This window comes from Phaenicophaeus curvirostris, chromosome 16 (assembly GCF_032191515.1).
Source record: "Phaenicophaeus curvirostris isolate KB17595 chromosome 16, BPBGC_Pcur_1.0, whole genome shotgun sequence".
Classification (NCBI taxonomy): Eukaryota; Metazoa; Chordata; class Aves; order Cuculiformes; family Cuculidae; genus Phaenicophaeus; species Phaenicophaeus curvirostris.
The window spans coordinates 2,632,326-2,647,880 of NC_091407.1; the positions used below are offsets into that span (position 1 = coordinate 2,632,326).

Consider the following 15,555-nt stretch of genomic DNA (forward strand, 5'->3'; position numbering starts at 1 on the left):
TTCAACACCTTTCTGTGGTCTAGTACCCAGCACTGCTGCCCACAGAACCAGCGTGGGGACAAGAGTATTCCTTTGTATACTGGACTCGATGATCCGGTGGGTCTCTTCCAACCTGGTTATTCTCTGATTCTATGATTCTATGCTGAGTCCTTACTCAATTCAGATTTATCAGTGGATCTCTCAGCTGCTTTGACTTGTGGAGGATGTCTGTAGGAGTACAGGGATGGAATAACCACTTCCTTTCTTGGATTAAATGGTGGAAGTTAGCAGTGCTGCAGACAGCTCAAAGGAGAGAATTCGGTGTTCTTGGGGGTTTGTCATTCATCCCGCGATCTGAGAAGCGTAGATTAGCTTGACATGTCCAAAGATTCTAATTCTAATGCGGACTACAGGGACTCAAATACATCTATGTTATGCTACAATACGTTTGCCCTGGTGTTCTTGTCAGCACATGAACATTAAATTACATTTACATTTCAAAGTCACCTGGGAACCTGAGAAATTTTTAACATGCCATTTAAAATTGTGGTAATTTATATTTAGATTTGGGATTGTTTCTTTAGCATCTTAACTACTGCTTTGGGACCTAATTTTAGACACACCCGTTTGGAAATGTTGGGTTTGACTTCTCATTGTTTGACTTGCAAAGGGATATGGGTTTTAAAAGTACTTTGAAATCTTAGGATCAGAGAACTTCTGTAATTATTAATAAATTAATTCATTCATTGTTTTAAATGTGTTATTTAATAGTAAAACACCTTTTGTTGTGTACCAGTTAGTTTGCTGCCTGTACTTCATTCGGCTCGGTGGCGGGAGAACAGCCCTTGCTCACTTTTGAACATTAATGTTAAGGATTTCTTTCCTGTTTTTCTTTAGTGAAGAATCCTCATCTTTGCACTTTTTAAAAACACTGTGTGGGATGTTGTAGTAGTCAAGTACAATTTTTCTACAGAATGATCATCCTAATAGCAGGTTTGTGTTTCTAGCGTTGTATCAATACTTTTATGAGGTAGCAGTAAGGGATACCATCCTGTTAAGGTCTGATTTGGAGAAAATATTTCATTTTTTCCTGAAAAGGAACGTAAATTATGTACGAATTAAGCCCTGCCCTTTTTTGGCTCCTAGCCCAGCCACTAGCTACGAAGGAGCAGGAACAGCAAAAGCACCTGAGCACACATGAACATCTCTGTCTCTCTGAGAGTCCGTGATGCTCTTACGTTACTGACTGTCCAGCAAAGAGGAGTCTCACCATCTTCTTTGGACTGGAAGGACTGGGAGAAAGCTGACATCCAGGATTCTACCAAGGGTACTTACTACTTCTTTAGCTATTTTTAAAACCCTGAAATGTTTGACTCTTAACTTTTTATGGGAAGGAAGTTCTGCATTTCTCATACTTGAAATGGTAGTGGGGGAGCTAAGAGCAACTGGCACTGCAAGCAATGCAGAAGATGTGGCTGTGTTCATCATGCAGAATGCCTTAATAAATCAGAATGGTTCCTAGCAAGTTTGAGAAACAAGGAAGTTACTGATCCTAGAAATAAATATTTTCTTACAGGAATTTGTTTACATAATGATTTCCTAATTCATGAAGAACATTAATGTATTAATGCTGTCAGTGCTTTTTAAGAATGAAAATTCTAGCAAAATCTTCAAACATTATGATACAATCTCCAGCTTACTTAAAATTTAAGGAGATATTAATGACAAGTATTCAATACATACCATTTTTCAGATATGTCTTTTCATGGTGTCTGTGACAAGCTTGACCTTAATTCTCCTTACTGTGTAATAAAAAGATGCTTTTTCATAGAAGACAAGGCAAAAAAACTTTACATGGCTTAAAACTATTGCATAGCATAATCTAGAGATGCAAATTTAATTTTCCTTGATTGAACAGGAGAGCATATTTGTTTTAATTTTTATTGTATTAGTTCTAATTTGAATTTTGGTTTGGAATATGGATTCTTTTTCATTTTTGAGATGTCAGGATATTTTTCAACACAAGGAGCTTATATTTTGCACTGTGTTATGCTACTCAGTTAATGGAATTTAGTGAGCTGACATTGGTGTTTAAACAATATAACAGCATGGAGAATCTGGTATTTACTTCCCTGTGTCTGAAATATAAGAAACAGCATATAAAATAATTTATTATATATAGGCTTTGTGGTACCTTTCTTAACTAGGCAATGTCAAAAGTAGCCTTTAACTTTGTGTACTGTAGGCTGCATTTTCTGTGGCTTTTCTAGTATTTTTTGTCATCCTGGAAGCGATGCAGCTTCCAATCATGACCAGCTTCTGCACAGTCTCTGCTGAACCCTGGTGTAAAATGACTGAGAGCAAACGATGCGTAACTGCCGATGCCCAGCAGGTGGAAGGTGACGTACTCTCATGTGTGGGGATGTTGCTATGAGGACTCACTCCAGCTATGAGAAAACCTTAATAATCTGTTGGAATTTGGTCTATATTCCTATATTAGACTGACGGGCACCCAGTCTGGCTCTCACTTTACAGTGACTTAATTTGACTGATTTCAGATGTATTTATTCTGGATTTCTTTTCAGGGACAGAAAACCTAGATCCTCTGTCATGCAAGGAATTGGGACAATAGGAGTTGTCTATGTGGGAAAATTAACTGGACTGGTCATTTTAACTGTAGAATATGAATTAATTTCTAAAGGAAGTGATTACTACAGAATAAACTAATTTTTAATACAGAAAAAAGCATAGAGATGGGTAACTCCTGTAGAATTACAAATTTATGCATTTTAAACACGTTAAGATAATACATAAATAAGAATAGTGTAGTCATAAAAGGAGCATTGTGACATGAAATTTACAGAAGCTTCCTCAATCACAGAATGGTTTGCAGTCATTTTCAAGAGATTTTCTGTCTTGCAGTCATGACGCAAGAAGGATCTACGGAGGAGCTTCACAGCAACCAACCATGTGAGAGCAAACTAAAGGAGTATGCTGGACTACTGGTTACCAGAAGCAGAAAGACAATGGTGACAGGAGGTGGAGGCTACCTGGGATACCATCTGGGATGTGCTCTTGTCAGGTCAGGAATTGCTGTTGTTCTATTTGATGTACGGAAACCTAAGTGGGAAATTCCAAATGGAGCAGATTTTTGGAAGGTATGTTGAAATTACATATTTAACAGCAGTGAAATAAAGTTGTACTACTCTTACGCACATTAGAAAGGCCTTCTCTGAAGTATTTTTGTTAAAAGCATTTACTGAAAAACCTTTAAGGTCAGAAAGAGGGCGTTGTTAAAGGTCCTCAAATGCATAAGTGACTGGTGAAGATCTAGCAAACAGGAAACCAAGTGGTCGGTTCTGTCCATGTCACCAGTGAAGTTCTGAAGAGTCCTCTGGAGTCCAGTGTTAGGTGTGCAATTCGATGTGTTCATAGCTCACCTTGATGAAGGAATGAATCAACAAATTGACAAAGTTTACTGCTCAAGGAAATCTTTTCAAGTAACAACATGAGAGCAAGAGAGGACAATAAAAGTGATCATAAATTTCAAATGACAGAATGAGAGAGGAAACTAGGACTTTCTAGTCTGGGAAAGAGATGAGTTGGGAGCAGCAGAGCTCTACAAACTGACTGGCATTGAGATTGACAGGGACTGACTCTTCACTGTCCTTTCCAGTACAAGAAGGAAGGGCAACCAGGTGAAACGAGGGGGAGTCAGTTCAATACAGAGAGTATTTTTCATGGAGTGGGTAAAAGGCCTCACCAAAAATATACTTCCATTGGAGATTACTATCTAAGTAAAACAAATTAGGCTTAAGAAATCTTCTGAATTAAAATATTTGGAAGAGTATTCTGAGTGAAAGTGTCACATATGCTTGCCCTGTTTCCTTTCCCAGGGCACACATTTGTGACCACTGATTCCTTTTGATTCTTAAGAATTCAAGGAATGCATTATGTCTGCAAATGAGAGGAAATGAAAGAGACCTCAAATATTTCATGGTTCACAGTCATCTGTGGAGAACAGGATTGCCCACTGCTCCCTGATGTGGGGGGGGACCATCTCCTCACAGCTGGTTCACCCACTCAGGTTTGGGGTATGCGTGCACTAGCATTTTCTGCACACTCCTGTTGTCTTGCGCAAGTTCTAGCAAGATGTGGGTATCAGTCAGCTTATCTCATTTGAGCATTAGCATAAAAACTCTTTGACACCACCACTAGAACTAGAAAGTTGATGGCAAAGCTGAAAGTGCTCACAGAACATCAAAGAGAGAGAAAGTATGAGTGAGGAAACATTCAAAAACCATAAACTTGATTTGTTACTGATATAAATCCACATAATTTTATTTAACTTGGTGGATTGATGGCAATTTGCATCTTTTAAAAGGAGACTCGAGATCTGACAAACAGTCTTCTAAGAGTAAATTTTTTTATAATTTAATTTAAAAAAGAATAAGTATTACAAAGTATTGGTGAATCACCTAGGAAATGGAGCTACAGGGTCCTAGTAAATAAAGTAATAAGTCACTTCAGAGATCTGAGCCTTGATCAGTGGTTTGGAGATTCCTGATACTGTTTATTCTAGTTAGCTATTTCAGCATGTGATTAAAGGTAGGCCGTGGAAGTCAGCTGTATTTGTGAAATACTTTAGCAACCTCAGAAGAAAAAAGTTGAGATTTAAAGACTGATGAGATTACCTCTCAATACTACTTCCAGCCATTTCTTTTGTGATATTTCTGCCATTTTTCTATTTGTTACAGTGAATTAAATAATATCTAATATTTTGAAATATAGTAATTATGAAAAGAAAGGTATTCTGTTTTTATCGATATCTGTGTGTATGTGGAGCGTTATTCATGTAGTATTAACTTGTATACAAAAATGCAATGTAATATTTAAAGCACAGTGTAGCATTTGGTGCTGCCTGTAGTGTGTGGACAGTCTTCAGTAGTACACTGCATTTCATATAATGAGATTATAATACACTAATCTCTACTAATACAATATTAAATGTGTATAGTGTGTACTCTTGTTTTAATCTTGTACAAAACTGTAATTAAATTTATCATGCAGTGCGCCTAAAATGAAGCTTAGATGGACAAAGAGACGTTTGTCTAGATTGCACAAGTCAGATCTCGGGGTGCTAAGAGAAAAAGGGTTCACCTGTTTGCCATGGAATCATCAAATAGCTGAGCCCTTCCTGCTATGATTTAATGTCCTTGGGGCTTGATTCTCCAGCCCTCAAGCACCTGCTGCTCCCATTCAAGTCAAACAAGTTTTGCCAGCCTGCAGGCTGCAGGACTAAGTGTGAAAATACGCATTATAATTGAAGCCAACAAGAGTCATATTTGTTTTGCAACAAAATACTGACAGAATTCAGAGTCATGGATTTTTCTCTATGTTTATAATGTTTTATTTAATGCTAGTGAAGTGCTGTCAAGAATAGATCAGAATTACTTCAGATTTTCATTAACAGGCATAGGTTATACCAACTCTGTAGAGAATGTAATGAGCTGTACTAGTCAAAAATCCATTTTTTTCCTCATTTTACAGGGTGATGTGAGGGATTACGATGCAGTGTTCAAAGCTTGTGAAGGAGTTGACTGTGTTTTTCACGTGGCTGCGTGTGGAATGTCAGGATTAGAACAAGCAAGTACAATTTTCCTAAATTATTTTTTTCATCCTTGTAAAAGGAAAACTTTGTCTGTATGCAGCAAAGAATGTAATTATGTGATATATACGTCAAAAAGAAGTTGGTTATAAAGGTTAAGTCATCCATTAGGGCAACAAGGGAGGAGTTCCTTAAATAATGACTGTCAAAGCTTGAAACTAATGCACTACACAAAATATTTCAGAAAAAATGAGATTGTAGATTTCAGATCTTGGAAAAGCAGGCGTATATTTTTAATCTAATCTGAAGAAGTGTGACAATATTGCTCTAGAATTAATGTTGATGTATCTTCTTCCTGTGAACTTGTAGTCATGAGGAAATGGACCAGCAATGCACTACGGTTTTCCTAAATAACAGTGATATTCACAGAGGGTGTTATCAAAACCCTAATGAAAGTACTAGTTTGTTTCTAGGAACAAGACAGATTGCCACTGGGACAAAAATACATGAAAGCTTTCAGGGAGCGTAACCCCTGCCTGTAATTCCTATTTCTATATCATGGATTATCTGAGTGCAATGAAAAATGAAAGCATTGTCATTTTATTCATTTTTCAACTTTATTTATACACTGAGCAAGACAATAAAAATGAGAACTGCTAGGAATCACTGTCAGAGGGACAGAGAACTGACACTACATCATTAAAAAGGGCCACAGCTGTTCCAGATCTGGCAATTGTAACAATTGTAATGTGAATGTGATTTAATTAATTAGATACTGTGCAAACTTTATTTCTAGCTTCAAAAGAAAGACCAGATTGAATCCATAAACGTCGGAGGCACAAAAATAATAATTGATGGTATGTACCTAGATTTTTCTTTATTTATGTCTGATCCAAACCATTAATTAAAAAAGTTTTTAATTGCCTGTTTCCGGTGTTGATTTGGCAATAAAATGAGGCTCTTCTCTCTCTCCTTTCAGACTATAATGTAAGGCTAGGTGTGCAGGTCCTATTACATCTGGTAGGCAAAATGGCAAACACAGTTTTTCATTTAATGAAAAAAGCAGGAATACTTAGAGTGAAATGGTAGCCAAGTAGAACTCTAAACAGCTCAGAGGGAAGAGGTTGCCACATATTCTTTCTCCTTACCCCAACCTCCGAGCCCTCAGAAACATATTATGTCAAATTTCTGTAGGCTCCCAACAAAGCAACAATCTGGGAGGAGCATGAACCTATTAATCTACATGTTAATGATAGATTTTACTATTGTATTTTGTTCTAAATATTTACAACACAGTAATTACATTCATTATTTTCTAAGTCAGCTAACTGGACCAACTGCTGGGTAGGTGTTGAAAATCCCTCACTTGGAATATTAATAAACTCAAACTTCAGAAGAATTGTTAAATCAAAAGAAAATTTTACATTATTGAAGTTTGCAGTGACATATGTGCAGCAGACTTTAGATATAACATCTTAAGCCCTAGGTGGAATCCATAATTAAGACTTTGTTTTGTAAATAATATTAATTTCATTTGTATTTAAGGTACTGCTGACAACATGCTAACAGCCTACGTTTCCTGCTAACACGTCAGTTGTGGTGGTGTCAGAGCAGGGAGTTTTCAGTGCTATTTGATCACAAGAAATACTCATACCCCCCTCCTTTTTATTCAGTTGGTAAAATGCACATGTTTTAAGAAGTATTTCTGAAGTAAAAGAGGAACTTTTTTCCCCCCTGCCAAGGTAATTCCTTGACTAGAGGCCAGCAGTGATACAGGAGTTGCAGTACCTAATCATAAAACATTCGGTGACTACAATATGTAACGTTTACATACCAGATATTTGAAAAAAATCCAGCTGAATGTAAGATAATATTATGATAAATGATAAGTTAATAAGATTAAAAGCTTACTTTTCCTATGAATGTAATATTTATTTTCAAAAGCAGAAGCTTCCAGTTCATATCTTGTTTCTCACTCCTTTTTTTGGTTTTAAATACTTTATTTTGCCTACCACTGTAGTCTGCAAACAAAGGAATATTCCTAGGCTGATATATACCAGTACAGTGAATGTGGTATTTGGAGGGAATCCTATTGAAGAAGGAGATGAAGATACTGTGCCATATTTTCCACTGGAAAAGGTACTTTGTTCATGTGATGGCAGGGCATTTACTGCACTCTAAGGGGTAGGTGATATAAAGGCTGTTCTGAGAGCAGAAGCTGTTTAGGTCACATTGAATTCTATGAAATTATTTTTCATTAATAAAAAATGACCCATGATCAATGAAGAAACGCTCAAATCGTAGTGGCTTTAATCTGCTATAACTAGAGAAATCTGAGATTATAAAATACCTAAAAATTACTAAGAAAAGTGGGATGTGACATGTAACAAGAATATTTTAAGAAGGTCATTCAGGGGACCATCCACTATGTAAATACTGAATATTATGGCCCCTGTGAGCCTCTGCATTGAAGTATGTTGTTAAATACCAAATTCTGCATTTTTATTCACACCCATTTTTGTTTCTTTGAAGTTCCCAAACGTTGTTTTTTTGCTGCAGGCCAGGTGGCAGTGACAGCCACCTCATGGTTACTCTGAAATACCATTTCTTTCTTTGCTGTGGTCATTTAAGAAATATTTTCTAGATGAAACCTGAAGCTCAGTGCATTCTGGCCACTGGCCCTTTGTTCTTTCCTGCTCCCAGCACACTGCCTGCAGTTAAAAGCTGTAATTTTAGAGAGTACATCCTGTGTCCAGGAGTCCTAAATAGTACTGACTGCTACGCTGTTGGTACCTCCTGCCAACCCTCATACTAGTGGATTTAAATTTGCTCTGAAGTTAAACGCATGCAATTATATAAGTTTCATAAGTTTCTCTGTCATAAACAAAGTATATATTTGCTATATCTTGTTATTTCTAGTTTGATTTTATTCAGCTGATGTCTACAAGCTGGCTAGATTTAAAGGTTATGAGACGTAAACAGTAAGTTTGCCTTTATGGATGCAATGATGTGACTAAAACGCTGATCATATTCTGCCTTTCTTTATAGCAATTTAATCATTATTCTAGAACAAAGGCAATTGCAGACCAAATGGTTCTTGCTGCTAATGGAACTTTACTCAAAGGTACATATAAAACATCTGGGATTTGCCTATCACTAGTAGTGCTTCGGTTACCCATTTATCAATAAATAGTATAATTTAACTGAAATAAGGATTTATTTTGTTTGTTTCTAGTCCTCACTTCATTGGATGATTGACTTTTTTATGTGTATACACAGATATGAAATAATACATAAACAATAAATGGGAGAATGAAGAAAATTTAACATTACTTCTTTAAATCATCTTAAAAGGTTACCAGTTTTACAATAGCTACAGGATTTGTGCTTTTATTTCCCATTCAGTCTATCAGTCTGAGCTTCTCTGACAATACCAGTCTCTAAGCGCTGTCCAATAGGTCATTCTCATAATCCCCAAAGCCTTGCAGATGTCTGGTAAGAGTAATTGCAGTTGCTGAAACAGACTGGGAATATCAGGGCTGTGTTGACTTCTAATGTCACACATGTGGGAACAGCTGTGGCTAAAAACCTATCTGTACATGGGAAGAGAAATATTTATCTTTGCTTTTAAATGCATACTTTGCTCTTCCTACTGATTTCTCTCAACTGAAAAGCTGGCAAATGTAAATGAGGCGGGGATTCAATTTTAGCATCCTTGGTTAACTCTTGAACAAAAATGCCTTCCACCTGTAACACCTGCCCACATAAAATGTGTAATTGTGACTGTCCTCAGGAATCAGAGGAGCCTATTTACTGATTCCCATGTAGAGCTTCAAGTATTTTTATTTAAAATATTCTAACTCATTTGAAAGCTTCTGTTTAAGAGACCTCTTCTGTTATTTTGAGATGCCATTCAGCTGCAAGCGAGCAAGGTGTCCAAATATAGCAAACTGAATGATCTTCTTTTGGTATTGCATGTGCTACAATGATGGATTATAAACTTGTATCTACAATAAATAGTAAAAGTCAATCAAGCAGGAGGTATATGTGTCAGAAAGCTGCTTTGTCTTGTCCCCATTCAAACTTTTCTGTTGTCAGAGGGATGCAGTTTTTCAAGCTACTAAGATAAAATCTTTCACTGTATTGAATTCAATTTTATACAATAATGAAAACAAAGCACTAGAAAGCCGAATCACCTGGGATGGTCAGACTGATCCTTTACTTTCACAATGTAAAATTCAGACAATGTATGTCAGCCATATATTGGTATCAAAGCTAACTGAAAATCAAATTTTCTTCTCTCTCCAAGGAGGGGATAAGCTCCATACCTGTGTGCTTCGTCCACCAGGCATATACGGACCAGAAGAGCAGCGTCACCTGCCACGAGTAGCCGTATGTGTTATGTAGTCAGCTCTGGAGGACACTACAAGTAGTTGTAAGGGCATAACACAGGTGGAAGTATCTTGATTACAGTTCTTAGCAATCTCTCCAGGAAAACTGTTGGGAAAGCTTGGTGACAGATCATAGGATGCAAGGTAACGGATAGCATGAGTTGAGTGTTGCAGAAATGGCAAGGATCAAGCTGTGCTTTTAAGTGAAAAGAAAAAAATGCAAGGCTGAAATGCTGTGGTAGAACTACGTTTGCATCCCTGATCATTTAATGGAAATAGTTTTTTAAATATACTCTTTATTTTCAGCCAGACACTATAATGTCACTATATTTTACCACTGTGTATCACTGCAACAGTCCTTGATTTATAAAAACAAACAGCCAGCGGTCTTTTTTTCTTGTGACAAATTTCTTGTGCTGTAATGGTAACGCAAGTACAGGAAACTCCAAGTATTCAGGCTGAGCCAGAATGAATACATGATACTGGATAACGAAGGAATAACATAATTACTTCATGATTTCTCTCTCTACAGAAAAATATCCAGCGGAGACTATTTAACTTCAACTTTGGGAATCACAAAGTCCAGATGAACTGGGTTCACATAGGCAACCTAGTGCAAGCTCACTTACTAGCTGCTGAGGCTCTCACCTCTGAGAAAGGTTATGTAGCTGTAAGTAAACAACATAAACATTGTGTCCTAGTAGCTTTAGCTCTCGAGTAAGTTTATTTTTTGATGTTTTGAGATCAATGGTTCTCCAAAAAGTTGCATGCTAAATTCTCAAGCACATGGACAGTGCAAACACAAATAGACTCTGCTTATATTTTGATGCTGTTTTTTTCTGGTTTGAAAATATATAATTTCCTGTTTGATTGGAGGAAGTAGTATTTTTAACTAGGTTAATACATTTGCCATCATACAAATCTATACATTCTGTTACTCTTTTGAAAATGGATTCTGATTCTAGACACATAAAAGTTAGAGCAGCTATTGTGAGGCATTCTAGTTTAACCTTCAGGGTAGAAAATACCAAAAAGAGATGTACAAAATTAATGGCCAATTTTAAAAGTTTTTTACTTTTTCATCTGACAGTCATAATTGCAATAACAATCCAAGGACTGTGAAGCACCACAGAACTGACTGTTGCAGCAGCTGCTTCATTCACAGCTTCCTGGGTTCCAGCTTTTTTTTAATCAGAAAATCAGCCAGAGCTGGAACTTGACTGCAAAAAGCTGTGTTTATTGAAAGCTGCCAGTCACCTCTGTTGGACTCAAGAAGATAATTCTGTCCCCTGCACTTCACGAAGAACTTAATGCTCTGACAGTCTGGTTACTACATAGTGAAATCAAGCTCTGATCTACATTACATCATGGTTAATTGTGATTAGCTCTACTGCCACTGTCGGGTATGAGACATATTTGAGTATGAGACATATTTGAGACAAAGTATGAGACATATTTGAGTTCACAGTGAAGTCCAAGGAGGGTAGTTTGTGGAGCTGATTTTTACACACTTGCTGTATGCACGCTGATGTGTTATTCACAGAATCGATGAAGATAGGTAGGTTGTTGAGAGAGAAAGTAAATGCCATCCTATCTTTAGTGTTCTTCTAATTGTTTTTCTCTATTTCTTTAACAGAGCGGTCAGGCGTATTACATACATGATGGTGAAAATGTTATCTTTTCTGAATGGATAGTCCCTTTAGTAAGTATTGCACACACGTGCAGCTCTAATGCACCACATGAGCCCTATTTCTATCATTAACTAAAACACCACACTAACCAAATGAAGTTCAGTGCATGTTAATTACTGAGCTATTTAACATTAAAGACAGTCCTGTTCTATCTGCACATCCCAAAGTTCCACTGGCTTTAAGGGCAGTTCATAACTGTGGAGTTTGGCCCTGATAGTTTTGAGAGAATTTAACTGAGAGGTGTAGAACTGCTACAAAACAATAGCATTGCTGTAAAGCAAGCTCAAAGTGCACAAGTTCTGCTTGTTTCCCCTTTACCATCCCATTGCATTTGAAGGGTGAGAGGTGGGCACTGAAGAATGAGTCGTGGATTTCAATAACATTTCTTACTACCCGTATTGGTAGGCAGAGTAACTAGAAAAAAAGTTTAGATAAATGTTTTATCATTTTTCCATTTTCATGCTTTATTGACACACCCAGCATGGTACAAATTCTTTGTTACTCTTTCATTTTATACCCATTTCTAGTTTGAAAAATTAGGCTACAGGAAACCCTGGATGCATATTCCCGTTCTCCTGGTTCATATAGCAGGTAAAAAGTAGTAAAATATATACTTAATTATTGTGCTACTTATTTTTTAATTTGCTTTCTTATTCCTATAATGCTACGTAATTGTTTTATAAAATGCAGGAATTTATTTTTATAAATTGTAGGAATTATATAACTTAACATTATTCTAATTAATTATAATTGCTATATTGCTAATTATTATTATACCAGATAAAGTTTAAACTGAGTCCATCATAGAATCATAGAATGGTTTGAGTTGGAAGGGACCTTAAAGACTATCTAATTCCAACCCCCCTGCCATGGGCAGGGACACCTCTTAAGAGATCAGGCTCCTAGATCATGTACTTCATAAATTAAGCACTGCCTTCTACCACCTTACTTGCATCCTCTAATATCAGTAGGAATTATACAATTTGCAATGTCAATATTGTCTGAGTTTATTGTTATCCAACTGTTTCATTAAGTAGCTTTTTGTTTCACAGCCACTGTGATGGAATATCTGCACCTGATACTAAAGCCAGTTTTTAGCTTTACACCTTTCCTGACAAGGAATGAGGTAAATATATAAAAAGAGAGAATGTTTACATATTTCTGACCAAAGTTCTCACCAAGTACATGATGCACCCTTTGATGTAGACAGGATTGTCTGCACTAGAGCTCTGATTTTGTGCTGAGTGTGATCCATTCAGGTCGTACACAGTCATTTTGTAGCCTGTTTTTCTAAGCCATCCCAGCCACTTCTGGACAACTTCATTTTGATCTGACTTATGGGTTTGTAGAATATTATGATTTAGAATATAAGCAAAAATGCTTTAACTAATCTGTCATCTAGTCTCTTACTGTATTTGTAGCATGTCATGTAATAGGACATTGAAGGGACTGAAGGGACCTTATGAACTTCTGCTGTAGCTTTCTTTTATTCCACAATTTGTCTGGTTTTATACTTTCTTCTACATTAACTCTGTATGTGAAGCAGGAACCATTGAGACCATGCAATTTAAGCACTTTCACAGCAATCGTGTTCAGAGGTGGAAGGTAAAACTCTCCAAAAGTACCTGTTTTCCACTCTTTGCATAAGCATTTCAGCAAAGTGGGGAAGCCACACCACTCTCCTCCAATGCATCCATCCTGTTCCCTTGTATTGAGCATGTTTTCGCTCGTTTGCTCACATTGCTTATGTGAAGAGCCAGTTTCAGGGAGTTGTGCTTATCTGTTGCTTGGGATTTCCTTAGTTCCTTATCTCACATTCAGAAGTGAGAAATCAGTGTCATAAACTCCTTCTGCACCCAGTCCACCAAGCTTTGGCTCTTCACCTGTCAGCTACATCAACTCATTCTGCTAGCTCGGGACAGAGTCTGACTCCAAAATGGATACATTTCCACATGTTTGTCTTTAGTCATGTTTTTCATTCCATTGTAATATTGTTGTTGACATATATTCATCCAAGTTCTAGAAAATCAGATATTAAAGTCACTTCCATAACTGTCCCTTTGGATTTTAGGTGTGGAATATTACTGTCACTCACACTTTCCGAATAGACAAGGCACGAAATCAACTTGGTTACAAACCGAAGAAATTCTCCTTTGCTGATTCTGTGGATCACTATCTTAAAACAAGACCTGCTTGCCAAGAAGATCACACGTTCCTTAAAATGATGTTTGCTTTTGGCATTTTGTTAAGTTTGATCGTTCTTTCTTTCTTCTAAAATTGAATTACCCACCTGTTCCAGACAACCTAATCTTGTTTGAGTACTAATGATCTGGTCATCATACGTTCCTCAGTCACTGTGGAGTTCATTATTCTTACTATTACGATGACATCCCTCTGATCTCATTTTAAAAACAAAACAAAAACCCACTAAAGTGAAAAAAATGGGACACATCAGGAAATGTTCCTAGAGGGCAGTGCAGTGTCACAGAACCGAAGGAGTTCACCACTAACGACTGCAGAAATAGTTTAAATGGATCTTCGTGAATGGATCGCTTCACGCTGAGAACCGTTTTCTAAAAATGATAATTCAGGAGGGTAAAAAATTGGAAGAAGAGGAAACGTTGTAGGATTGCAGTGCTGTAAGAAGTCCAGTAGCTCCAATGAAGAAAAGGTTGGCTAAACAATTCCTCTGATGAAGCTGCTGCTATAGCGACTGCAGGTCAGCCTGAGGAATTCTGAAGACCTGGGAAACAGTGCAAAAACTATGAAAAGTAAACGTCTTTAAATAACAGGTGGTGAGAGGACTGAAAGTCATATTTATATAAAATAGTTTTATCATCCAAAAGCATTGTAAAAATGTAATAAATGACATGTTTGTAAATCAAATAGTTGCTTTTCAATGCAATAATAAAAAATAACTGAACCTAATGCTCTTTTTAAGGAGTCTGTGGGAAAGGGGAGGGAGGGCGCGTAAAACCTTGGAGTTTAGCAAGCTGTTAGTGCTACCTTGCCTTGTAAATGAAGTCTAGTCACGCTACCTGGAATCCTGTACCAGTGCTGACACATTCTGTTCATTCAGTGAATTGCCACTTCAGGGTGAGTGGGCAAGCCAAAAACCAAGACCCAAGCGAGGATCCAGCCTCTCTCTTTTCCCCTTCTTAAGACTTCCATTAGTTGCTTCTTGGGTGGATTGCACTCGATGAGCTACCCTGTGTAGACCAGGCAAATTTTCATAAAGTTTCCTGACACAAGGATTTTCTCAGAGACCAGCTTTGCTCTCACCAAGAAGCAGCAGCTCCCTTTCTTGCACCCCACATAAGTCAAGAGAGCTGGACTTGCCAGGGTGGGTCAGAGGAGAAAGCAACAGAAAAGCTCCGAGATCTGATTATCTCTACTCTGTATTTATTTTGTCTTCGTGTCAGTATTTTACAGGATTTTTAAGACCAGTAAGTTTGAGGACACTCTCTCATTGTATCTTTAAATTTACAGGGTACACAGAACAGCTCACGTCAACCCTACAAGAATGAAATGTTCTAAGCAAAAGACAATACGTGGAGACAGGAAAATGTGCGAACAACCAAAATAATCGCTGCAGCTTATGTAAGCAAAGTTTTTCTTTCTTTATTTTACTTTATTTAAACAAGCAGTTCTATGTGCAGTGAAAACAGTAAAGCCTGGCCCCTTGCAGATTTGCATTTGGAGGTTGTTCTCATCCACACAAACAGAGCTGATATGGTACATCTTCCCTTGGCAGGGGTGCTGCTCAGCCTTCTCTCCTGTTCCTGGCTACCTGACAGGTACAGAAACTCAGTAATATGAGACCTTTATCCAAGTTTGATTATAACTGGTTAAGTTCATAATTTATCGCTATAGAGATGCAGCTGAC

The 15,555-nt window shown here is 37.2% G+C and overlaps 1 protein-coding gene across 1 annotated transcript; it reads left to right on the forward strand.

Annotated features, from left to right (window-relative positions):
• The first annotated feature begins 1,166 nt into the window (after positions 1 to 1,166).
• On the forward strand, positions 1,167 to 14,609 carry LOC138727439 (putative short-chain dehydrogenase/reductase family 42E member 2). Its single transcript, XM_069869856.1, has 12 exons — positions 1,167 to 1,306; positions 2,902 to 3,137; positions 5,530 to 5,625; positions 6,384 to 6,444; positions 7,608 to 7,726; positions 8,636 to 8,711; positions 9,897 to 9,979; positions 10,511 to 10,648; positions 11,615 to 11,680; positions 12,197 to 12,260; positions 12,722 to 12,795; positions 13,741 to 14,609. Exons 1-12 carry the CDS (start codon positions 1,177 to 1,179, stop codon positions 13,942 to 13,944), a joined length of 1,347 nt encoding a protein of 448 aa, XP_069725957.1. The 5' UTR covers positions 1,167 to 1,176; the 3' UTR covers positions 13,945 to 14,609.
• The last annotated feature ends 946 nt before the right edge of the window (positions 14,610 to 15,555 follow it).